Source organism: Petromyzon marinus, chromosome 54 (assembly GCF_048934315.1).
Source record: "Petromyzon marinus isolate PM22_M1 ecotype Great Lakes invasive population chromosome 54, UKy_Petmar_22M1.pri1.0, whole genome shotgun sequence".
Classification (NCBI taxonomy): Eukaryota; Metazoa; Chordata; class Hyperoartia; order Petromyzontiformes; family Petromyzontidae; genus Petromyzon; species Petromyzon marinus.
Genome location: NC_133720.1, coordinates 6,496,359 through 6,523,370, shown reverse-complemented (window position 1 = coordinate 6,523,370; position 27,012 = coordinate 6,496,359). Strand labels below are relative to the sequence as shown.

Below are 27,012 nucleotides of genomic sequence, written 5' to 3'. Positions count from 1 at the left end.
CCCTACTCACGACCACCAATGGCAGTGCTGAGCTGGCCTTCTCGTGGGTTCAGTCGGCCTCAAATGAGCAGCACCCGGTACGTTGTGTCGATATCAGCACCGGGCAGACATATACACAGCACCGGGCAGACATATACACAGCACAGGGCAGACATATACACAGCACTGGGCAGACATATACACAACACTGGGCAGACATATACACAGCACCGGGCAGACATATACACAACACTGGGCAGACATATACACAACACTGGGCAGACATATACACAGCACTGGGCAGACATATACACAGCACCGGGCAGACATATACATAGCACTGGGCAGACATATACACAGCACCGGGCAGACATATACACAGCACCGGGCAGACATATACACAGCACAGGGCAGACATATACACAGCACTGGGCAGACATATACACAGCACTGGGCAGACATATACACAGCACTGGGCAGACATATACATAGCACTGGGCAGACATATACACAGCACCGGGCAGACATATACACAGCACAGGGCAGACATATACACAGCACAGGGCAGACATATACACAGCACCGGGCAGACATATACATAGCACTGGGCAGACATATACACAGCACTGGGTAGACATATACACAGCACTGGGCAGACATATACACAGCACTGGGCAGACATATACACAGCACCGGGCAGACATATACACAGCACCGGGCAGACATATACACAGCACCGGGCAGACATATACACAGCACAGGGCAGACATATACACAGCACTGGGTAGACATATACACAGCACAGGGCAGACATATACACAGCACTGGGCAGACATATACACAACACTGGGCAGACATATACACAGCACCGGGCAGACATATACACAGCACCGGGCAGACATATACACAGCACAGGGCAGACATATACACAGCACAGGGCAGACATATACACAGCACAGGGCAGACATATACACAGCACTGGGCAGACATATACACAGCACCGGGCAGACATATACACAGCACTGGGCAGACATATACACAGCACAGGGCAGACATATACACAGCACTGGGCAGACATATACACAGCACTGGGCAGACATATACACAGCACTGGGCAGACATATACACAGCACCGGGCAGACATATACACAGCACCGGGCAGACATATACACAGCACCGGGCAGACATATACACAGCACCGGGCAGACATATACACAGCACCGCGTGGGCAACGTGGACTTTGCCGAGGCCAAAGACGTCAAACGGCCCAGGACAAACGGCGCTGTCATCGAAGTCGTGAATAAATGAGAGTGTAGCACGTGTCAAAGGGTGATTATTCTAAGAGCTTAGGGGGAGAAGACACGAAGATGATTGATGGTGGTGTCGGGAGAAGGGGATTCCGGAGTGGAGAGGTTGCGAAGGAAGAAGCAGGGAGAGAGAGGCGTGGGGTGGACTGGCAGAGTGGTGAGAGGGTGGATGGGTGAGTGGGTAAGTGGTTATTGTGGCCTGCAGTGTGGTGAGTGGATGGGTGAGTGTGTAAGTGGTTATGTGACCTGCAGTGTGGTGAGTGGGTGCGTGTGTGTGTGGTTATTGTGACATTCAGTGTGGTGAGTGGATGGGTGAGTGTGTGTGTGGTTATTGTGACATTCAGTGTGGTGAGTGGATGGGTAAGTGTGTGTGTGGTTATTGTGGCCTGCAGTGTGGTGAGTGGATGGGTGAGTGGGTAAGTGGTTATGTGACCTGCAGTGTGGTGTGTGTGTGTGGTTATTGTGACCTGCAGTGTGGTGAGTGTGTGTGGTTATTGTGACCTGCAATGTGCTGAGTGGATGGGTGAGTGTGTGTGTGTGTGGTTATTGTGACTTGCAGTGTGGTGAGTGTGAGTGTGTGTGGTTATTGTGACATTCAGTGTGCTGAGTGGATGGGTGAGTGTGTGAGTGGTTATTGTGACATTCAGTGTGCTGAGTGGATGGGTGAGTGTGTGTGTGGTTATCGTGACCTGCAGTGCGGTTGAACACAGTGAGGTGGTGGTGGTGGTGGTTGAACACAGCGTGGTGGTGGTGGTTGTGGTAGTGGTGGTGGTTGAACACAGTGTGGTGGTGGTGGTTGTTGTGGTGGTGTTCGTGGTTGAACACAGGGTTGTGAGTCGCCGCTCGAACCCCGAGTGTTCCGACACAGGATGTGAGATGTGAGGATGTGAGATGTGAGAATGTGAGATGTGAGGATGTGAAGATGTGAGGATGTGAGATGTGAGGATGTGAGATGTGAGGATGTGAGATGTGAGATGTGAAGATGTGAACCCAGCGAGTGGAAGTTCACGCCAACAGTGAAACCTTCGTCTGGGAGTCGTAGCAGCAGCAGAGATAGAAGTGTGGTAAACACGTGTGTGAGTGTGGTAAACACACGTGTGTGAGTGTGGTAAACACACGTGAGTGAGTGTGTGTGTGGTAAATACACGTGAGTGTGTGTGGTAAACACAAGTGAGTGAGTGTGTGGTAAACACACGTGTGTGTGTGTGGTAAATACACGTGAGTGAGTGAGTGTGTGGTAAACACACGTGAGTGTGTGTGGTAAACACACGAGAGTGAGTGTGTGGTAAACACGTGAGTGAGCGAGTGTGGTAAACACGTGAGTGAGTGTGTGTGGTAAATACACGAGAGTGAGTGTGTGTGTGGTAAACACACGTGAGTGAGTGTGTGTGGTAAATACACGTGAGTGAGTGTGTGTGTGGTAAACACACGTGAGTGAGTGTGTGTGGTAAATACACGTGAGTGAGTGTGGTAAACACCTGAGTGAGTGTGTGTGGTAAACACACGTGAGTGAGTGAGTGTGTGGTAAATACACGTGAGTGAGTGTGGTAAATACACGTGAGTGAGTGTGTGTGTGGTAAACACACGTGAGTGAGTGTGGTAAACACGTGAGTGAGTGTGTGTGGTAAATACACGTGAGTGAGTGTGTGTGGTAAATACACGTGAGAGAGTGTGGTAAACACGTGTGTGAGTGTGTGTGGTAAATACACGTGAGTGAGTGTGTGTGTGGTAAACACACGTTGAGTGAGTGTGTGAGTGTGGTAAACACGTGAGTGTGTGAGTGAGTGTGGTAAACACACGTGAGTGATACTCTTTGGTTCTATTCGGTAAAGTCACGTAGGTAAAAAATAAAACAACAGAAATCACGACGTTTCGGCCACAACACAAGCGGCCTTCATCAGGTGAAGGGACCGTACTGTCCAGAGGACAGCGCTGGAGTGAAACACAGCCAAGCTCAGACCGCGACCTTTAAGCTGTGTGAGAGTAATTAAGGTGCCTTGACAAAGGAATTAGCATAACAAAATTTCCATTTAATAGGCGGACTTAGCATGATGAAAGGTGGGGAGGGGGTGAACATGTGCAGGCTGGCGAGGGGGCAAGGTAGAGTCCACATGCTGGTGGTGTGAAAAGGGAATTTTTAAGAGCTGCGAAAGTTTGGGGTACCACTACTTGAAAAAATATACTGTACCATTGAAAATTAGTTTAACGTTTGGTTCGATTTAGAACATCTTTCCAATGGTTGCTTAATTTGAAACCATCTTCTCGGTTGAAATTGTGTCTGTGTTTGTAGATCTGAATTGCCTCGTGAACAAATCTCTGATAAAAAAAACCCGTGGGTTTGCAAAGAACCTTGGTATCGGAGAAAATTATATCGTGATCACCCACAGTGTTGTAACAGTGATCAGCTACGGCAGAAGAATTCGTTCTGCCGTGTTTCAAATCTGATTTGTGCTCGCGAATTCGGTCAGAGACATGTCGCTTTGTCTCACCGATGTAGCAATCACCGCAGGTACAACTCAATTTGTAAACCCCGGGGTACTGTAAGTGAGTGAGTGTGGTAAACACACGTGAGTGTGTGTGTGGTAAACACACGTGTGTGAGTGTGTGTGGTAAACACACGTGTGTGAGTGTGTGTGGTAAACACACGTTGAGTGAGTGTGTGTGGTAAACACACGTTGTGTGAGTGTGTGTGGTAAACACACGTGTGTGAGTGAGTGTGGTAAACACACGTTGAGTGAGTGAGTGTGGTAAACACACGTGAGTGTGTGTGTGGTAAACACACGTGTGTGAGTGAGTGTGGTAAACACACGTGTGTGAGTGTGTGTGGTAAACACACGTTGAGTGAGTGTGTGTGGTAAACACACGTTGAGTGAGTGTGTGTGGTAAACACACGTGTGTGAGTGTGTGTGGTAAACACACGTGTGTGAGTGTGTGTGGTAAACACACGTTGAGTGAGTGTGTGTGGTAAACACACGTGAGTGAGTGTGTGTGGTAAACACGTGAGTGAGTGTGTGTGGTAAACACACGTGTGTGAGTGTGTGTGGTAAACACAGTGAGTGAGTGCGTGTGGTAAACACACGTGTGTGAGTGTGTGTGGTAAACACAGTGAGTGAGTGTGTGGTAAACACACGTGTGTGAGTGTGTGTGGTAAACACAGTGAGTGAGTGTGTGGTAAACACACGTGTGTGAGTGTGTGTGGTAAACACAGTGAGTGAGTGAGTGTGGTAAACACACGTGTGTGAGTGTGTGTGGTAAACACACGTGTGTGAGTGTGTGTGGTAAACACAGTGAGTGAGTGTGTGGTAAACACACGTGTGTGAGTGTGTGTGGTAAACACAGTGAGTGAGTGTGTGTGTGGTAAACACACGTGTGTGAGTGTGTGTGGTAAACACAGTGAGTGAGTGAGTGTGGTAAACACACGTTGAGTGAGTGAGTGTGGTAAACACACGTGTGTGTGAGTGTGGTAAACACACGTGAGTGAGTGTGTGTGGTAAACACACGTGTGTGTGTGTGGTAAACACACGTGTGTGAGTGTGTGTGGTAAACACACGTTGAGTGAGTGTGTGAGTGTGGTAAACACACGTTCAGTGAGTGTGTGTGGTAAACACGCGTGAGTGAGTGAGTGAGTGTGGTAAACACACGTGTGTGAGTGTGTGTGTGGTAATCACACGTGAGTGTGTGTGTGTGGTAAAACCTGCCTTGCACAGTAATGTAGCTTGTGCGGTCAAGGCGAAGACTCCTGGACCCCACTCCCGGCTGAGACGAAATACGACAAAACGCCGCTCGTGGTGATGTTGTGAACCCACGCACACCCAATACGGTGGTGTGTGTGTTTGTGGTAAACACACCAGAGTGAGTGTGTGTGTGGTAAACACACAAGAGTGAGTGTGTGTGTGGTAAACACACCAGAGTGAGTGTGTGTGTGGTAAACACACCAGAGTGAGTGTGTGTGTGGTAAACACACGAGAGTGAGTGTGTGTGGTAAACACAAGTGAGTGAGTGTGTTGGAGTGTGTGTGTGGTAAACACACAAGAGTGAGTGTGTGGGAGTGTGTGCGTGGTTAACACACCAGAGTGAGTGTGTGTGTGTGTGGTAATCACACCAGAGTGAGTGTGTGTGTGTGGTAAACACACGTGAGTGAGTGTGTGGGAGTGTGAGTGAGCGTGTGTGTGATAAAAACACACGTGAGTGAGTGTGTGTGGGAATGTGCGTGTGTGGTAAACACACCAGAGTGAGTTTGTGTGTGTGTGGTTAAACACACCAGAGTGTGTATGTATATCTGTCGATGTAAGCGTAGATCTGCGTTCGTGTGTCGAGTCACACACACACACACAGAAACACTGAGACAGGAGCTGCTGTAATAAAACACACACACCTAGCGCCTGTACAGGTGAAGGGGGTTGCTCCGAGTTGCCACGCCTGCACCTGTGGACGTAGTCGTAAGACTGCGAAGGTTCGTGGGGAGTGTTTGGGGGGAGAGGAGGAGGAGGAAGAAGAGGCTACAAAGGCAAAGGTTCCCCAGGTAGCCTGCGCAGGATGCTGGGGGCAAGTGGCACTTTTAAGCGAGCGCGCCGGTGAGTAAGAGGCCACCCATTGAGTTGTCACAACTTGAGCCCCCCCCCTTCTCCTGTAGGCACGCGAACTTTTTACACCCCCACCCCCCCCCCCCCCAAATCTTATAGAACGGCCGATATTGAATCCACGCATAAACGATCAAGGATTAATAACATTGACGCGACTTTAAAACTTTCGCGACTGCAGGAATTCATATTCGATGGTTATTTCGGTAAAGTCACGTAGATAGAAAAAACAAGAATAATAATAAAATAATAATAAATGTAATTAAAAATAATAATACAAATATCACGACGTTTCGATCGCAACGCAAGCGGTCGAAACGTCGTGATATTTTTAATTAATTATTCACTTTATTTTTCTTACTTTATTTTTTTTAATTTTTCTATCTACGTGACTTTACCGAAATAACCATATACGATAATATTAATGTGTTTAAGCAAACAGATAGTCCACACCACCGGACTATCTGACTCATTTGAAGGCCAATGTAGACAAATTATTATCGATGCTTTATCGCCCACCCCCCCCCCCCCCCCGTTTCCTATCCGTACATTGTCAGTAGACCCCCCCCCCATATGCACGCATTTGGGTTAACCCCCCTCCATGCGTGACGTCATTTATGGAGGGCCCCTTAGGGACCATCCATAAATGACGTCACGCATCTGGGGGGGGGGGGTCAGATTTTTGTGATTTTGTGTGACGAAGTGGGGGGGGGGGGGGGGTTTGAGAAATGTGACGTCACATCAAAATGCGCAACTTCAAATAAATATAGAATTGCTATAGCAACACTAATTGTGTTGTTATAACAACACTCCTACAACATCAGAGTGCAGCGTCACATTAAATACGCACTACAATGACAATAGTTTAAAGCGATTTTAAGCATGTTTTATTTTCAAAATGAAAATATGGTTGGCGGGGGGGGGGGCAGAGCTTTGTGACGTCATATTTGAGGGGGGGGTCTGACTTTTTTTGACGCCGTGTGACGAGGGGGGGGGGTCAAAAATCGTCCAAAATCACGTGACGTCATTTATGGACGCCCCCTAAAGGGAGGCACGAGGAGGATGATGATGGTGATGGGATTGTGTGGCCGGACACATCTACAAAGACAAAAGGTCCCCCGATTGGCGTAGCCTTGGCAAGGGCAAGTGCTCTGTTAGCGAGCGCCTATTAAGGGCCCGGGTACGGCGCAACGAGGGCGATAACACCACGCCCGGCCGCCTTTGTCTCCCCCAGGTACTCATTTGAGGCTGAGTCGATCTAGAGGCGCGTCCCAGAACCGGTTCAGAGATGATCGTCGCCGATTGCGTTGGCGGTCGCGTGCGGGAATCGAACTTGGGTCGCTGGGTTAGGAGTGCATTGCGCTAACCACTGCGCCACCGCTCTTCATTCATATAACAAAGACAAAGGTCCCCCGTATAGCCTTAACATACTGCTGGGGCAAGTGCTGTTAACGAGTAGCACCTATGAAGGCCGGCACGACACAACAGTGACGATTATCTGAACCTAGGTCAACTCGGCCTAAAATGAGTGCCTGGTGCCTTTGTCTCCACTGGGGGAGACAAAGGCGGCCGGGCGTGGTGCTGGCCACCCACCTCCTCGTGTACCGCATCGGCCTTCATAGGTGCTACTCACTAACAGCACTTGCCCCTACAGTCTAAGGCTACACGGGGGGTCTTTGTCACCTCTACACACACACTTCTACACACACACACATCTACATACGCACCTCTGCAAACACACGTACCTCTACACACACCCTACATACGTACAAATAGACGAAATAGAGGAAGTGAATGCAAATTTAGGGCGTAAGAGTGAAACTTTACAACAGGCGGAGTCAAATTTCCGCATGCTTTGTGACCGGTGTGTGTAAGTGTGTGTGTGTGTGCGTGCGTGTGTGTGTGCTAGGTTCTGGACCAACGCCAGTGACGATTATCTGCACCGGTCCTGGGCCTCCTCCCCCAGGCCGACTCAGCCTCAAATGAGTACCTGGTGCGGTGTGAACATCGCCACTGGGGAGATAAAGGCGGCCGGGCGTAGTGCTGGCCAAAATCTCTCTCACTCATTCACTCACCTACCATTTCACCTAACATCTAACTCATTCACTCACTCACTCACCATCTCACCCAAAATCTAACTCACTAATTCACTCACCATCTCACCCAACATCTCACTCATTCACTCACTCACCATCTCACCCAACATCTAATTCACTCGCCCAACATCTAACTCACTCATTCACTCACTCACCATCTCACCCAAAATCTAACTCACTCATTCACTCACTCAACATCTAATTCACTCACCATCTCACCCAACATCTCACTCACTCATGCACTCACCCACACTCTCACTCAACATCTAACTCACTCATTCACTCACCATCTCACCCAACATCTAACTCACTCATTCACTCACTCACCATCTAACTCACTCATTCACTCACCCACACTCACCCCGAGGGCAGGGCCGTACCCCTGGCAAGGGTCGGCTCCAGCTTGTATACCGGTGAAGATTCAAGCTTCACTCACGGAGGACTTGTAGATTAGCCAGTGAGAGGCGTATTAGTCTGGAGAGTAACCGCCTTGGTCTCCCCAGTGGCGATGTTTACACACCGCGCCATGTACTCATTTGAGGCTTACCTGGTATATTTTTTTAAGTTAAGTTTAATAACTAGCGACAAACACAACGGACCCGTTGTGAGACCCTCTTTTGTGCGGGGAGCCCCGAAGGAAAATTGCCACCTTACCCCCACCCCCTATCCACTGTTGGTGACCCTGGTGTCCACGTGGGTGTTTTTGCACAACACTTGACCACCTTGTTCAGTGGTGCGGCTTCGGTGAAGTTGGCGGGAAAGGCACAGGATATCACTCGCCCTCCCACGTCAAGGCGTGGCAGGGAATCGAACTTCAGTCCAAGGGTGCAGTGCGCTAACCAACCCCAGTGAACGGCTTTCCAAATGTTCTGCACCGTGCTCGTTTCTCTTTCAGTTTTGATCCCGATCAGCCTTCAATACTTTGTGAAGTTTTTCACAGACCTGCTGTTTTATTTTTATCCATTCGCCGTTTCATTCGGCCGAGTCCACACCTGAGAGACCAGTTGCGCAACTCGGTTGCACGCGTCCGAAACGCTTCCACGTGGGCGTCTCTGCAACCAGTTGCACAACCTGTCACTAAAAGGAAATGACAGATTGGAGATTGAAGCGATTTTTTTTGGTCACGTATTTGATTCATCACGCTACCGGTCGCTACAATCCTGAATGCGGCTGTTGAATATCCTGCAGTTGTCAAAGAGGCAGTTACATTTCTAAGACATGTGATTTGCAAAAACAGAACTGGGGAGAGGAGGCCATCAGGCGATTGGCAGAGTTATTGCAAGAGGAAGACGAGATTATCTGGGAAATTTATTGACGAATCACACCGTAGCAAAACAATTACAGGTGAGACAACTCTAACGTGGGATGCGTGTGCAGGATTGGGGGGGCTGAGAGCCGATAGCCAAGACCGGCATTGGGAGCGGTCACTACGAGTCTGGTGCCCACGGGGAAGAGGAAACCTCAGAGTGGACACTGGGAGACTGTCAGGGCAGATCTATGGGTCTCTGTGTGACTCTATGGGTCTCTGTGTGAGTCTGTGGGTCTCTGTGTGAGTCTGTGGGTCTCTGTGTGTCTGTGGGTCTCTGTGTGAGTCTATGGGTCTCTGTGTGTGTCTGTGGGTCTCTGTGCGAGTCTGTGGGTTTCTGTGCGAGTCTGTGGGTTTCTGTGCGGGTCTGTGGGTCTCTGTGCGAGTCTGTGGGTTTCTGTGCGAGTCTGTGGGTCTATGTGTGAGTCTGTGGGTTTCTGTGCGAGTCTGTGGGTCTATATGTGAGTCTGTGGGTTTTTGTGCGAGTCTGTGGGTCTATATGTAAGTCTGTGGGTTTTTGTGCGAGTCTGTGGGTCTCTGTGTGAGTCTGTGGGTTTCTGTGCGAGTCTGTGGGTCTCTGTATGAGTCTGTGGATTTTTGTGCGAGTCTGTGGGTCTCTGTGTGAGTCTGTGGGTTTCTGTGCGAGTCCGTGGGTCTGTGTGAGTCTGTGGGTTTTTGTGTGAGTCTGTGGATCTCTGAGTCTGTGGGTCCGTGTGAGTCTGTGGGTTTCTGTGCGAGTCTGTGGGTCTCTGTGTGAGTCTGTGGGTTTCTGTGCGAGTCCGTGGGTCTATGTGTGAGTCTGTGGGTTTCTGTGCGAGTCTGTGGGTCTATATGTGAGTCTGTGGGTTTTTGTGCGAGTCTGTGTGTCTATGTGTGAGTCTGTAGGTTTTTGTGCGAGTCTGTGGGTCTATGTCTGAGTCTGTGGGTCTCTGTGAGAGTCTGTGGATCTCTGTGCGAGTCTGTGGGTCTCTGTGTGAGTCTGTGGATCTCTGTATGATTCTGTGGGTCTGTGTGAGTCTGTGGGTTTCTGTGCGAGTCTGTGGGTCTCTGTGTGAGTCTGTGGGTTTCTGTGCGAGTCTGTGGGTCTCTGTGTGAGTCTGTGGATTTCTGTATGAGTGTATATAACAGATGTTGGGAGACTATTATGTCAGAGCTATGGGTCTCTGTGTGAGTCTGTGGGTCTTTGTGAGTGTACTTAAGAGCAGATGGTGGAAGCGTGTCAGGGCTGATCTTGGAGGTCGCTGCGCATCCCTACTGCGCAGCAGCTGCAGCATCGAGCGGACGGTAGATAACATTGTAACGCAATGCGATGAGGTGCGGTGGTGGATTCAGCAGTTTTGGCCATGATGACATCTTGATAATGATTAACAGTATCGTGGCCAAGTGGTTATTCACGTTGAAAAGAAGTGACATCACCACAAGAGTCGGTCACTTGCACACACTTCTAACCGCAAAAAAACCTGCTGTAATCACGGGTGGGAGGTTAAAACCCAAATTTGAGCTCGAGATCTCTCAGCTGTGCCGGCTAAGCGTCTCTGACCCCTGAGTCTCCGCGCCACCACCCAACCACCTCAGGTCTCAAGCAACAAACTTTCGTAACGCAATGCTCCACAGCAATTAACACCCGAGCAGAACTTTGGTGTATTGAAACGTCAACCCGAAAGCACCTTGCTAGGCAGAGTCAACTATTTCAAATGTAACTGAACAGCCATTGAACTCCATGGGTGGTACACACGTGTACAAACAAGGAGGAGGGCAAGGTGAGCAACTCCTGAGGTTGGGAACATAACGTGGCAAGAGAAGGGCCGGTTCAGACATCGCTCACGGCTGATGTTAGCCGCGGGAGAAATTCAAACCCAGGTTGCGTACGAGCCTCGACGCCGCCACACGTCGTGCATATGAATCGTAGCCCATCCGTCCTTACGCTCGCAAGTCACCGCAACGTATATCCACAGCGTAAAGATGAGTTTTGCTCAACTGACGAACATTGACACACTGGTCGCTCCCTCAAGCTAGACCTAAGCGCGGCAGGTTGTTCACAACTCGGGAAAGAACTTGCTGATGCTGTTGCTATCATTGCTACCCTTGTTGCTCTTGCTCTTGCCGCTGTTGATGGATGCAACCACCTTCCTGATGAGCTCCTCCTTCCTGTCGGCCGAGCGAGCGGCAATCCCACGGCCCTTGAGCCATGAGAGCAGCGTCACGGCGTTCACCTTGCTCAGCTACGGGCGGGTGGGGGGAGACAGACGGGTGATGGTGTTGACGGTGGTGATGGCGGCGGCGGCGGTGGTGGTCACAGCATTGTTGGCAGTGGTGACGGCGGTAGCGGTGTTGACGATGACCGTGGTGATAGTGGTAAGGATGATGACCGGGGGAGTGTGCGAGCGAGTGACCTAGTGAGTGTCTGAGTGAGTGACCGAGTGCATGAGTGAGTGATCACCATACCTGGTCACTACTTGCCATCTCCTCCACGTTGACTTGTTGCACAGTCGGCTTGGGGCGAGATTTCTTAGGCTTGGTTTCCGTATCTTGCACCTGGCTCGCAGACACGCAGACCCCGAGAGTGAACTCCGCCAAGCGCAAAAATAATTGCGCTCGGTCACTCGGTGTGGTTTCAAGTTTCATTTATTAGGTATAGCCCTGTGAGCCATGCGGCTCTTGAGTTGGGTGCAACCACAACAAACTAAATATGAACAGAGAACATCTTAAAGCGACGACGCGCAACAGAAACATCCTGGATAAACCAGTGTATTGCCACATCAACGTTAGCCTCCTTGGAGGCCCACACTTCAGCTAAGTGGAAACTAGAACATCCAAAACGGTTCTTTTGGACCTTTTTTTTGCCAGTATCTACATTATGGTAGAAAAAATAACAGGCAAGTGTAGGTGTCTATTTGGTGTTTGTATGTATGTTGGACTTCTTCAGCAATGTACGTAGCCAACCGTGCTAATGGGAGGTGCAGGAGAAGGACAACAAACTGAACACTAAAATACATTCTCTAGAAATGAGTTTGAACATCTGCCGAAAAGGGTAAAGTCTATTTTTATTTTTTTGTAAGCTACCATTCCTGGATGTTTTGTTTGAGAAGAGACCTGATGGCTCGTTAGGACACTCTGTCTACAGGAAAGCCACCCACACAGATTCCTATCTGAAACCTGATTCCCACCACCATCCGGCACAGAAGAATTCCCTAATCAAAACACTACACCATAGGGCCCACTGCATTTCTGACCAACACCACCTAGCCAGTGAACTGGAACACGTACACCAGGCCCTCAAGATGAATGGGTACTCGGACCGTATTATTCGCAAAGCTGTTTCTCCAGACCATGGAGAAACAACTCCCTGAGACTCCGATCAAAGCCATCACGTTACCATACATAGCAGGCGTTACCAAAAAGATTTCCAAAATCTTAAAACACAAGATCCCGGTCCGATTCAGTACAGTACACAAAATCCGTGATCTAATCCCATCTTGAAGGATGTCATTCCTGACATGCAATATATCCTGGAGTCTACAAACTAAGTTGCACCTGTGGTGGGTGTTACATTGGGGAAACGAAACGACATATCTCGGACCGTGTTCGCGAGCACAAGTCAGATCTGAAACACGGCAGGACTAATACCTCCGCCGTGGCTGACCATTGCTATAACGCTGTGGGCTCTCATGATATTGTTTTTTTTCCGAGACCAAGGTACTCTGCAAACCTTCGAGCTACTATCAAAGGTTTGTTCATGAAGCCATCCAGATATATAAACATAACTTCAACCGAGAAGATGGATACAAATTGAGCAATCATTGGAAGGATGTTATTAACCAGGTAAACCTTAACTGCTTCATGGTGTTGCCTTCATTTCCGCATCTCCTGTTGCTTCAGCTGCCCACTCCCAGCTCCGCCCATTTCCCTCCCCCCCCCGGCATTTTGTCTCCTCATCCTCTAAACGTTTTCTCAGCACCCCCCTACCCCCCACCTCTCTATCTCTCCCCCCCTTGCTCTTCCCCCCTCTCTTACCTATATAGCCTCTTGTTACAGAAACCCTTTTGCCCACTTCAGCAATTTTTTCTTGCTGTGGTTGTCCCACCTGATGACGGACGCTTGTGTTGCGCCCAAAACGTCGTGATTTCATTTATTTAATTTTATACCAACGTGACTTTACCGAAAGAACCAAAGAGTAAGGATCCCTGCAGTCACGAAAACTTCAAATCTAGATTTTTTTTGCTCCTTTGGGAATTGTCGAGAAATTGGTTCAAACGCTTTTGGTGAAAATATAGCGTGAATGCTGTATGTGGCGGCACACAACCTGCGATCCGCAGCTTTTTCAGGCTGGGGTTGGTGGATCACATAGTGTTAGCCGACAACTAAAACCGGTGGAACACAGCGGTCGGCAACACATGCGACTAACACCCCGCTCACTTGCGCCTGCGCTTTCCTCTTCACCGCGGCGGTCGAGCAGTCGGCCGGTGCAACTTTGGGCTTTGTAAGTGTTGAGAGTTTGGGGGGGGGGGCACGACCAGAGGCCCCTCCGACAGGGAGCAACCCCAGCATCTGCCAGGCGGCGGGGCCGACTGCGTCGCGAGTTGGGACGGTCTCGTCGGGAGGGGCGGTCGTGGTGGCGGTGAAGGAGAGCGGCAGAGGGCGTCTCGCGGAGATTGGTTTCGTCGTCACCACAGCGTTGGCTGGGGAAGTCACCCCCCCCTGTTGCCTCGTTGGTTTGTCTGGCATGGTCGAGATGGTACTGCTCACGGGCTGTACCAACACAAGAGTGGGGGCGGGGTGGGGCATGTGACAGCGTTTGTTAGCGTATGGGCGGGTGTCATATATAACAGGGCTTAGCTCCTGCCTCAAACATTTATATTAAAATAATTGTAATTACAGTCCCTTTATATCAATCCACTTCTGTGTGAGGGTCTCTATCATACCGTGTCGGGCATAGGGGTTGTTAGGCCGTACTTCACCATACGGGTTAGTGCAGGTCGGTAAAGTGGGGAAGAACCAAACCTTTGTGGATACGTTACTCGCCACTGATTTTATCTGCGGCCCGGAATCAAACTCGGGAAAAACCAGATTGATAGCGCAACACATCAACCAACTACTCCACTACCAATCCCAGAGTCCGCCGTAGACTACCGCAATTGGTGAACCCGCTCCCTTGCGTGCTGCGCCAGTCTGCCACGAACTTCTGACAGTGCTAACCGTGCGCTCCCTCCTTCACCAGTTTCCTCACCTGCTTTTTGACTTTCGAGAACGTGGGGACAAACAATTTTGTTTTTTCCACTCGTCCGCCATTTTCTCCACCCTCACCGCCTCCATCACCACCGCCACAACCGGCACCGCCGCCACCACTTCCACCGTCCTTCCCAGACAACAGGTGCTGCATGAAGTTCATCCTCTTTGGTGGCTCTGACCTGCCCGCAGGACGTTGGCTCGTCTTGAAGCGTCCTTTGAAGATCGGTAGGAACGCGTCGCCCGCATTCGCGCCGAACACTGGCAGTCCCAGCAACGTGCGCGGTTTGTCCAACAGACTTGGCGGCTGCGTGGCGTTCATAATGGCCGACCCTGAGCCCGGCTGCCACGTCCTCGGCTTGCCTAACTGCCCCTGAGAAGATGATGCCACCCACCCATTTTGTGGCTTGGGCCTCTGCTGCAATGGTGATGACGACGATGATGTTGATGATGATGTTAAAGATGATGATGTTGTTGTAAGCTTAGCAGCAACATCATTGGATTGCGGCTTTTGCTGTGCTGCGGTTATGCTACGGTTCTGGTGCGAGTTAGGGGATGTGGAAACTGGAGAGCTGATATTTTCAAACATTTTGGCAAAGTCGCTAAGATTCAGGTTTAACGAGATGGACGACTGCTGCACTTGGGAAGAGAAGAAGTGGGGAGTACTGTTGTAGGAAGGAGGAGGTTTACTTGACAGATTCACCGGCTGGGAGCTGTGAGCCTCCTGTAAAGAATAAACAAAAACAACCTCACGCAGAACGGGTCAAGACGTGAGTAGATGACACGGTGACGTCCAAGTCATCGCAGGATGCCCACAAAAGGAATGCATCATAAACCCAAACCTCCTGGCACTGCATAGGCCTGAACCACATTTAGATGCCTCGTGAGGCCAGCGTATCACGGTTGGGTTTGTGGCATGACTCGACAAATAGCCAGTGCCAAATTGTCCCAGGAGCAAAAGTAGCACATGCTACGAGCCCCGCACTTTCAAGGGCCCCACGCTAAATGCTTTCAAGCTATCAATTCCGGTTCAGTGATTCTGCACTTACTATAATACTATACTGCCTTCAACTTTTATGAACGACTGGCTGTTTAAGGTTAGCGATTTGTCGTATTATCTGGCTGTATATAAAATGAAAAAATACACCCGAGTGTTTTTTTTTATTTAGGGTCCCTTTATAACATATGCTACAGGCCCCGCACTAGCTTAATCCGGCACTGCTAATAGCCAGGGGTAATTTGCCGGTACCTCGAGGGGCGTTCCCTGAGATGGCTCGGTTAGGACGTGCCAGCGGAAGGAAGCTAAGGGAGTCTGTCTCTCACCCGCAGCCGCACGGAGGAGAGCTCGGGCGTGCAGTAAAGGGGCGAGGAGGTCAGGCGCATGGGGAAGCCGCACAGCGCCGGCAGGCGGCTGTGCAGGTCGCCCAGGAAGGTGTGCAGCACGCCACCGTGATCGCCACGGCCCACAAACTGCACCGGATCACTGCGCAGGGACCACAGCGGGTAGCTGTGCGGGAGAGAGGAGGGAAGCGGAGCACGGCACCTGGGTCTGTTCCGTGATCACCTGCCAGCAGGCCCTAACGACACTTCACGCGGCGTCAGAAAGTGCCGCGGTGACGTCGCTGCCTTAGTGGTGAACGGCGGTTGTTGTTTTTGGTGATCACGGCATGGCCCAGCGGTAGCGCGTTCGCCCCTCGTTGAGGAGATTCGTGGTTCAAATAGGGAAGATCGCCCTGGTAAATACTGCGGGTGTATTTATGATAACTTCTGCACGCCATCTGCTTCACTGTGGACGTTAAAGATCATGTGGTCTCATTCGAAATGAGTAGGCCATCGGGTGATAGCGTCACGGTCCAAATTTGTCGATTTTAAAAAGTGATCTACAAATTATTCAATTGGGATTACACAGAGCAATCACCGCTGCCCCCCACCCCACCCCTACTGGCAGACATTATGTCGCACAGGGACAGCTGCCACTGGGGGTGTTCTTGGAATATTTGAGGTAAGATATTATGTCAGGAGCTTTGAGTTGCAGTGCTATTTACGCGCCATAAAAATGCAAAGCTTACAATCATTATTATTATCTTCATAAATTTCGTCGTCACCATCTAATCTCGCATCATTGCATTTCATTATTCTCAAACCACTCATATCCACCGATATTAGCCATGGCCGGGAATCCATCTCACATCGCTGGGTTCACAGTGCAGCACTTGAACCACTGCATGCCAGCTCCTCCACCTTATTCAAACAACCATAACAGCCCTGCGATTGCTTGCTCACGCCGCTGCTACCATACGAGCCTCCGTGGGAGGAAGCTCAAAAAGTTTTGGAATCTTATTTTTCGTTTCACCTGAAGAGCCGTTCTCCAAGGAGTTTGAAGTTGATGTGGCAATAAATGGTCCGGTCCTGCTCTTCTTGCGGCAGGCGGTAGCCGTGCTATTCCAGTAAAACACAGGTGTGACACACAAACGCACACACCAGGTGAGACACACAAAGACAAAGAACCCCCGTATAGTCTGAACAGACTGTTAGGGCAAGTGCTGTTAGCGAGTGGCACCTATGAAGGCCAACACGGCGCATGAGGGAATGAGTGGCCAGCACCACGCTTAGCCATCTTTGTCTCCTCAGTGGCGATATTTACACACCGCACCGGGTACTCATTTAAAGTAGATCGACCTAGGGGAGGCCCAGGACCAATTCACATAATCGTCACTGATGGTGGCTGTGAGCGGGAATCGAACTCGGGTTGCCGGGTTTGTATCGCAGCGCGCTAGCCATTGCACGACTGCTCCCCTTAGGCGAGACACAGAGACTCATCTCCCAACTCACCAACAACTAGCACCCAAAATACTTTCAAAGAGGTGTTATTGATAATTGTTTCTTTCATGTGACAACGGAGTGGCAGGCAAAGGAGGGAAACACGGATGAGAGGGCGGCCACCACATCACTAATTTCGTTGAGAAAACACTGCCAAAGAAGTACCATATTTTTCCAGTGCTTGCGCAGGTCATTGTAGGATTGTAGAGAACTCTTGGGCAGGAGTGCGTGAGTGACTGACACAATCTCTCCTTTCTTCATGCTGAGAGAGGCACAAACACAAAAGTAGTTTTTTTTTTAAATCACCCCAAAACGTATTTCAATCATGCCATCGGCATCATGTCACAAGACGAAAAATCCATTCGTAAAATATCAGTCACCATTGATGCGGGCCATGGCTGGGAATCAAACTCAGGTTGCTAGGTTCTAGGTTGCTAGTGCAATGTGTTAACCACAGCTCCACCCACATTTTATGAACACACTTTAATTAACCAGGCATCTTTTTTTCATATGGCGTGTGGCAGAGATAAGCAAGTGATTTTTTATATGGTTACAAATGTTACAAACTTTCTGTCTAGCTGCTTTAGTCATTCAACAGTGTTGGTTATCAGTTGATGAATTGCTTTGGTGCCACCGTTCAATAGCCAGAGACTTATAAGTTCCTATTCATCCAGCCATACCCAAGAGGACATCAAATGACGATGATAATGGTGATGACTGGATGCCCAACGCATACACACCTTGGTAGAACATAGCACCAGCGGCTGGAGATAGAGGCAGGAGATATGGTTGCAAAGTCTGATGCCAGGAACCTCTGAATGACCGCAGTGGAGATGTTAAAATCCTCCAGCTTGCAGAGGTGAGAAAGCAAGAAATGTACCATCATCTTCAGCTTCATCATCAAAGTAAAACCTAGGTTTCCGTTGCCAAAATAATGATGTATATTGTTTTTGGGTTTGGTCACGTGGTAATTTCATGCCAAAATCCTAGTCATTAACCCTCCACCACCACACACGCTTGTCATATTCACAGACTTTTTTTTATATGTGCCAATCGTTATTGATAAAATTCTGATCAATATAGTTGCTCACCGGTGGCGTAGTACTTTTCGTGACTGATTTAAACATCAACATACGATGACGTTTCGCTCAAAGCACTTTCAGCTTCTTCAGGTAGTGAGCTTGGAAATCTAGTGGAAGGCGTACTGTGTGTTCACCAATCATCAAGTTCATGAAGCATGTATCTTCTAAACCTTTATTTGAATGGTGTCAACACCAATAAAAAGTGGTACACTATATGTTTGATTTTCTCAGTCAAATTGGATAGCAATGTCAAAAGAGACTGAATAAAACTTGCTTTCAAATTGCCTCCTGTAAATTCCTCTATCCTGCATGCAATTTTCAGGAACTTTAAACATTTAAAAGTCCCTATGATCAGAACATTTCTCCAGAGACTCTGAAATGTTATTGAAATAATAATTGGGCCCAGAAATGCATTATTAAGTGGATTATTTAAGAAATAATCTGGTGACTCTGTTTTGGCGCAATTAGCTCAACGTATTCATCAATAACAATGCCTTACAAAGCAAAATAAGATATATATAATATGCAACATTTTGGGCAACGACCCTTTTTCACAGCACATAGGGAGGTCAGAGGGGTAGAGTGTATTATGGTTTTATTGAGCTCAATTCAACATAGTTACCCATAATAAAATGTGGCAGCAACATTTTGAAATGTAACTTTTAATAGATGTTAGTTTATTTCGCAATATATTTTTGACTGCTGAAGGGTTTGTCTGTTACTTCAGAGCTACTGCTCGTGTTACTGTTCATACGCCAACTTTAAAACTGTTCATCGGGAAACATTTTTAACATTTATTTATCATGCAGTCTCCAACTCTTATATTCACTCTGTTTCTATGGGCCCTCTGCGTCCTATGAAGAAGAGCCATTTCCCAATACTACACCTATTATATATTTTTTACTATTTTTATTTTAGCAGGTAATGCCCACTGAGCTATGTATCTCTTTTTCAGAAGCAACCTGGCCACAAATGATAGCCTAATGAAGTGGCTTATCATGTGGAAATGAATAGCAGCCACATACTCTCAAAGCATGTTTCTAAATGTGTGAGGCAAAAACCGGAGGACACGGAAAAAATGCACACGACCACAGGAAGAACATGCAAACTCCTAATTAACAGGCATCAGGGTTGGGATTGAACCCACGACCTCCTGTATACAAGGCAAGGTAGTAGATGAATGTGTTTTTTTTGTTTTGGGTGGGGGGAATATTGGTAAACATAGAAAAGTGGACCGTGGTGGGTTGTTTCAAGGACTGGTTACCGCGGGAGGAGGAAGCCGGACTGTGAATACGTCAACGGCGATGCACACCTGTTTGTCAGTCACATTCACCTGCAGACCTGGCCAAGACAATCGGATATTACCAGGACAACAATGCTGTGCGATTGTGTTGTGTGTGTTTTTATACGGTTTTGCGTAAAACTAGGAACCCATTCCTTACTATAACAGTCCTTGCCTGGCTCTGCTGATTCAACAATGAATGTCAAAACTCGTCTGCAGAGTTTGCTTGTGATGAAACAATTCTGCTGATGCGCATAAAATTTCCTGCGGCTCCATGGGTTGTTTAAAAAACACTTTTGGTATGTGAAGAGACAAATATGGGGAGAATGCATTTTTTTATAGATATACCGTACCATGTATTGGGTTTCGAGTTAGGGCTTCATTTTTCCCAGAGTGTTTTCTGGGTCGCTGATAGACTCGAGTGGATGGCACGAGGCGAGTAGCCACAGCCATAACAAGAGGTGTACTAGATGTGGTGTGTCCAGATTAAATTAATTATTGGATTGATAAGTGAATTCAAAATTCAAAGTGGTTTCCCACTTAGAGGTGGCTGAATGGCTCAGACACTAAGCTGGCAAACACTGAGATCCTGGGTCTAAATCTGGATTTCAGCCACCTATGATTAAACTGGGTTCTCAAGTGTAGCTAGTTGATTGTGTCAGCTTCGACATGAATGACTGCACACAAAATAAACCCCTATCAAATAAAGTGTACTTCATCAATCGCTCATATTTTTGAACCCTCAGTTTCCTCTCCGACTTACCCACAGCGTTTTGTTTGCACGTCTTCATCATGAATTCCCTCCCTGTTGTGACACAATTACCGACATGTTGTGAATAATACTCTTGACAAAACTACGTGAAGACAATGTTATCGGTTTGACACGCAGGCTCAAAAGTTTGTAAATGCTGAGGTACGAGTCCTAGCCTGGGACCCGTAACTCAGCCCCCCACCCATTGTACTTTTATAATCGCCATCACCACCACCACCATCATTCATTCACCGCAATCAGCACCATCCCCATCCAGTCATTATATTAATCATTATCATTCAGTCACCGTAATCAGTATCACTACTGCTACGATCACCACCATCATTATCATCAATTCTCGATATCACCTTTGACTTTATATTTTCACTCGACAACCGAATCCTCAACGCATTGAAGATATGCAACCACCATATCAGGGCCTCATGGCACATCCATTCAATGTTGACCACGGACACATCAAACACTCTGGCTTGTAGCATTGTCAGCATTCGCCTGGATTATTTCATCACCATTCTTACCTCAACGTCAATGCCACCCTTACCTCAACTTCTTCAGCGGCTTCAAAATGTCTTCAGGCGTTGTCCTGGGCATTAGGCGCGGCCATATGGATTTTCTAAAAATGTTGCACCAACTCCAACCTTTCTCAATCCACTGGCCACAAAAAACCCCTTCGTGCTACGGAGCACGTCCAACTATCTCATCATCATACCCAGAACCAAGAGAGTATAGGTATCCCTCGATTTACGAACGTTCGGTTTACGAAATTTCCGTGTAAACAAAATTTAACACGGCACCTGACGTGAGGTCAAACAAGAAGCACCCGGGAGGCTGCGTCATCCATCCACGACAGCGTCACAGTATCCCTGCAGTGCAACAGTAACGCCTCCACATCACCTTACCAGTCATTCCTACGTGTAAATCTTTTGGTGAGTTCCCTGAAAAGATTAATTATTTATCTTTTCCATTAATTATTATTCAATCGTTTTCATACTTATGTTATTTATTATTTTTCAATTGTGCAACGTGATATAGGTGTAGATTCTTAGGTTATGGAATGACTGTCCGAAACACATCCCTAATTGTCTGCGTTACATTAATGATAAAAACCATTTGGTTTTTACGACATTTCGTTTTACGCGTTTTTTTTTTGTTAAGACCGCATCCCTTTCGTAAATCGAGGGACACCCGTACTGGCTGAGCGACGTTTGACCATCTTCATCACTACCACCACCGTCGTCGCGTCTGACCTTGTACAAGGAGGTCTCCGACTTTGTTCCACCCTGGCGCTAGTCTAGCGATGAGCGTGTAGGTGAGACACATCTGCACCTCGGCCGGCATAGCTCTTTGAACATCCTGTACCTGCATCACACAATATATACATATGTAGTGACATCGCAGGATGTCACTCTACAGTGCCGGCCCTAGAGAGGCACGGCGTGCGATGTAACGACATCGCGGATACCACTATGGTGTGGGTGTAGTACCGGCCCTAGAGGGGCTCGGTCAGCGCTCATTGATAGCGCTGGATGACATCACGCTTGGCGTGCAGTGACAGCTCTACAGGATAGGGTGTGGGAGTGCCGGCCGTAGGGGTTACTAAAGGCTCTGGTTGACCCGAGAGGACACGTGACCGGTTAAGCTTACAAACGGGCTCCAAGTGGGGGCTCGGGGTGGTCACGTGGTCCGGGTCCAGATCCGTCTTAAGGGATTCTGGAAAGTGGTCGTGGCCAAGGGCAGAGCCAGCCACGCCGCAGAGAATATAAACCGTGTCCCCAGAGGGACCGGGGTTGTTGTCGTTCATCCTGAAGCCTTTGTCTATGTCTACGTTCTACCGAGTCTACTACACGTGGACCTGGACCCGAGCTGTGGTCCGGTCCGTAGTCACAAGCTACGTTGTAATTGGTGTAGTTAGCCTGGTTGTCACCACGATACATTGTTATTCTGTTAAGAGGCAGTTACCCCGTGTGTTGGTGTTAAATAAATGTGTTGCCAAGAGTACGTCTGCGGCTCATTTGAACCTACTCGACATATATTTGTTAGGGATCGGTTTCAGACATAAAATGTATAATTTTCAGATGTTTAAGGACAATTTCGGATGTTGTTTGCCATTTGTGGATCAGTAAAATGTAAACATTTAGCCCGGTCTTCGTGCTAACAATAGTGATGTCACCCGATCTTACGTGACACCACTTCTGGCGGGAAACATGTGGAAGTGACAGGTGATGTCATTTCCTGTGACATACTTCGGATTAATCCAAAACAAAACTTTTGTTGAATTATACTCAAGTTTGTAACCTAGGCCCGATTTGTGGGATTTTTTTTCTCTCGGAATATTATAATCTTAAAATGAATGTCACATTCCTTATACTCACACACAGAAAAAAAAAAACATGAAAATATCCCCAAAAGCCTAAAGCAAACTGTTGGCGCAAGTGCGATGAGTGAGCACATATGAAGGCCGGAAGAGCACACAAGGAGTTGGTGTGGCCAGCACCATGCCGAATCACACTGCACCAGGTACTCATCTAAGCCCGAGTCGACGTAAGCAATGATTTTAGCCATGGCCAGGAATTGAATTCAGCTCCCCGGGTTCATAGTGCAGTGCGCTAACAGCTACACCAACAACAACCGCCATTCGCCACTAAGTGCTGGTGACGTCACCACGACGCTTGTGCCGGGCTATGTGCACCTGGAGGCCACGTGAAGTGTCGAACGCCCGCTGACAGGTCACGGGGCAGACCCAGGTGCCACGGGTCGACTGCGACGACTGGCTGATGCACCACCTGTGCCCCCTACTGTGCCAACTGCTACACCACCACTACCCACACATACACCAGAATATATCTCACCTTCGCCCTGACGCGTTGCACGAATCCCTGGATTTTTCCAGACTTGAGGAAACTTATCTGACGGAAAAAACAATCAATATTTTTAAAAAATCAAACACCCAATGCTGTTCTGCACTGCCCTCTGCTGCTCACAATGCATTCCCCATATTAAAATTCTATATAAAACTAAACTATTTTTATTTTACCAGGTAAGGCCCACTGAGCTTTTTAGCTCTTTTTCATAAGCGACATGACCACAAATGATAGCCTAATTAAGTGGGTTATCACGTGGAAATGTATGTCGGACAAATACTCTAAAATGCACGTTGATTCTAAATGTGGAGGGAAACAGCAGAGGAGCCAGAGAAAAATTCACGCGACCACATGCAAACTCCATATGTACAGGCATCAGGGTCGGGATTGAACTCCACGACTTCCGGTATACCGGGCGAAGTAGTTAACATCTCGCCACCGCGGCGCCCTAAAATATGGTTGTAAAGTTTTTAGAATTACTGGGTCCGAAAGTCATGAACCGGTAATCACTTAGTGTGGAAACAACAGCCCGAATATGAAATCAGACTGTACGGTTGTATGTTGCTGACTGTGCGCAATGCGTGTGCTGTGAGGATGTTGTCCACTTACGGATGTAACGATGATGATATTGTTTGTTGTGTTAAGCAGCGGGGCTGTAAGTACCTCTGGGTTGAGAAACAGCAGCTCCCTAAGGAACACAAGACAAACCGGGTCTCGCTTGCAAGAATAGACATCGGTTTCCAATGAGTTCTCAGTAAGTTCTGATATGTGAATGATTAATTGATTAATCAGTACATTTGGTATATGCGCCATTCTTATAGCACAAATGCTATCATGAAGGCGCTATGGTTGTGCTTTGTTGGCTTTACATTTTCGCCTTGAGAAGGCTACAGAGCTGGTTGACAGTTAACAACAAATCATGCATGATCACCAACAATGAGATGAGTTAGATGGAGATTGGAACTCCAGACACCGTTTGTAAAAGGTAATTATCGAACGCCCTAAGTGATTTTCTGCTCAAACAAACATTGAGGTGGCAGTCATATCCTGTTTACAATCCTGAGCCGGTGAAGGAAATTCCACATTCATGAGGCAGATACATTCATAGGACCACTTCTTTTCACTTCCCCACAACCCATTACTAATTTTATCTACCCCGGGAGGGATGATGGGCTATCAAGTTATTCAACTCGCAACCATCCAATTGCGAGCCGCTTGCTCTACTGCTGAGCCATCGGGCCAGATAAGTGTAAATTCTTGTCCTCTGTGGAGTCCGAGGTCACGGACCGGCATCGGAGGATCTGCTGCGCCCGATTGTCGTCGTGAGGACCCGGGTGACACGGCAGGTTCAGCGTCAGTATGGTCCTGACCAAGCGGTCAAACTCGGGGAGGCTCAGGAAGAAGAGCGCCGACCCCGACGCCCTGGTGCCCTGCATGACCTCCTGCTGACACGCGGCTGGCTCGTCTGCAATATATAAAAACATAAAATAACTCACGAGAGTAATTATTTCAGGTTACGTAATTTTCTTATCGCCTCCCAATACGTTTGATGGAAATGGCCAAAGATCCTGATGACAGGACCCATTCCATAATGTTTGCACAAATCCCTAATCCAGCATTGTGGAGGAGTGGAGTGGGTTGGTGGTTATCATACATTTGTGAAGCTCTCTCGCTACTAATCGGTGTCAACGTCGCCATCACCTTGCTTGCCAGTCTGATAGCGGTACAGAAAGTGGATTTATCAGGGCATTTGTGTTGGTGCTGTTCGCCTATTGGCGTTCTCTGGTATAACACTGTTTGAGACTGGGCTCTAAAGAAAGCTGTCTCTGGTGCAGACCAATCAGTTTCAAAGACAATGCATCATATACTACCAGAGCATGATTGTGTTTGCATGTTCACCACAAGTATGAGTGGTTAATGCTGACACGATTCCTTGCAAGAGGTTTATGTTTGGTGAATTAACATCTTAAACACAAACCGTTTTATTGCCAGAAAGGGTAAAACAAAACAATTATCATAAATCATTGATGGAAATGGACATCTGTGAAAAAGAGCTTCATAGCTCATCGGATTCCTCCAGTCGCAATAAAGATTTTGATTCTGAATTGGCCAAACATCCGAAAAAAAGGACCTCGAGGTTGGGAAATTGTTGGCGGTGGTTTTGCCTGCCTTACTACCACCTCAATCTTAATTTGAAGCTGTCGTGAAAGCGAAGGGAAACAGTGCGCAGCTACAAATTCTGCATTATTTGGTTATAACAATCAGCCTTAATTTAGCACATGGATGGGAACACAAATCAGAGACATCATAGTGTGCAAATAATTATGGAGGGGATGCACGGTTTGTCATAACTCAACTCAAGGATGTATATTTCTATGGAAGGAGGATATGTGGTGGTTATCTTAGGGCAGTACAATAAAATCCAGTTGTGCTTTACAAGGTGGCCCAGATGTCATGCGACTCCCAATTAGTTAACCCGAAACATATTTTTGTTTGTATCCTTTGCATATTTATTTGTTTTAAAGAAACCTCACTTTTAAAAAAAATATATTAACGTTTAGAAAAATGAAATAGGGGGGTCACAAGACATCTGGACCACCCATGTAATTACCTGCCCTCAACAAACCCACACTGACCAACGTGGTGAAGTATGGTCAGGCCCTCATACAGCAGTGGATTTGTAAAATTAGCAGTGCTGGATACGCACATACGCATAAGGGAATAAAAATATCAAGCCGGTGGTGGAAATTCCACATGCCTATGACATTATTCACAGTGCACAGTCGTACTAATTGTATATACCCATGATGGATAATGGGCTGAATCGCTTTGTAACACTGTTATTATTTGTACAGGTACTATTGTATGATGTTCATATTAAATAAATGATCACACACTTCACACGTTAAAGTTGTACAAAAGTTAAGTTTAGCGTTAATTAAAATAAAGTTAATTCAATTAAAAAAACATTGAAAAGATGTTATTCGTAATATTGCTTATATTTTGCAAACTGAAAAATGAATCAAGCGAGTTACGTTGTAATTCTCGGTTTAAGTTTTAATCACAGTTTACCTCAGGATTATAAACGGTAACCCGCAATGGCACCATCCGCATCGATTAAACGATTCCAGTGTCGAACAATGTGTCGATTTTTCTCGCGGCTTATAATGCATTAATCGAAAACGGCGTTGAGTTACTTGCCGATTAAGATGAATCGATTCCATAGGAAATGCGCGGGATCTCCCCCCCCCCCCACGGGGGCTGAGGAGCGGTGGCGCAGTGATTAGCGCACCGCGCTCTCACCAACACGGTCACCCAAATAAGATTCCCTCTCATGACCAAGGGGCCGTCCATAAATGACGTCACGCGAATTTGGACGATTTTTGACCCCCTCCCCCTTCGTCACACGGCGTCACAAAAAGTCAAGCCCCCCCTCAAATATGACGTCACAAATCTCTGCCCCCCCCACCAAAAAAACAATATAAAACATGCTTCAAATCGCTTTAAACTATTGTCATTGTAGTGCGTATTTAATGTGGTGCTGCACTCTGACGTTGTAGGGGAAAACATTTATTAAAAAGTATATTTAATTAACTAGAACGTAAATTTTGATTTAAAGCTTTCGTGACTGCAGGGATTCATATTCTTGGTTCTTTCGGTAAAGTCACGTGACTTTACGAAAGAACCAAGAATATAACTAG

The 27,012-nt window shown here is 47.6% G+C and overlaps 1 protein-coding gene across 1 annotated transcript; it reads right to left on the bottom strand.

Annotated features, from left to right (window-relative positions):
* Window positions 1-9,257: 9,257 nt before the first annotated feature.
* Window positions 9,258-26,510, bottom strand: C54H18orf63 (chromosome 54 C18orf63 homolog). Its single transcript, XM_032974806.2, has 15 exons — window positions 26,384-26,510; window positions 24,599-24,776; window positions 23,921-23,999; window positions 23,300-23,356; window positions 21,698-21,809; window positions 20,442-20,483; window positions 19,661-19,737; window positions 18,055-18,164; window positions 17,480-17,576; window positions 16,848-16,933; window positions 15,818-16,001; window positions 14,496-15,218; window positions 13,685-14,017; window positions 11,714-11,803; window positions 9,258-11,490 (listed from the first exon to the last, which is right to left on the bottom strand). The coding sequence occupies exons 2-15, from the start codon at window positions 24,745-24,747 to the stop codon at window positions 11,305-11,307; spliced, it is 2,325 nt and encodes a 774-aa protein (XP_032830697.2). The 5' UTR covers window positions 24,748-24,776; window positions 26,384-26,510; the 3' UTR covers window positions 9,258-11,304.
* Window positions 26,511-27,012: the final 502 nt, after the last annotated feature.

Excerpts from the sequence above, each read along its gene's own strand:
- C54H18orf63 (XM_032974806.2), bottom strand. The coding sequence starts at position 24,747 with ATGCAGGGCACCAGGGCGTCGGGGTCGGCGCTCTTCTTCCTGAGCCTC. Across the intron at positions 23,357-23,920 it reads ATATCATCATCGTTACATCC|ATAAGTTTCCTCAAGTCTGG; the intron begins GTAAGTGGACAA and ends TTTTTCCGTCAG. Across the intron at positions 18,165-19,660 it reads TCCGGCTTCCTCCTCCCGCG|CTGGAGGATTTTAACATCTC; the intron begins GTAACCAGTCCT and ends CACCTCTGCAAG.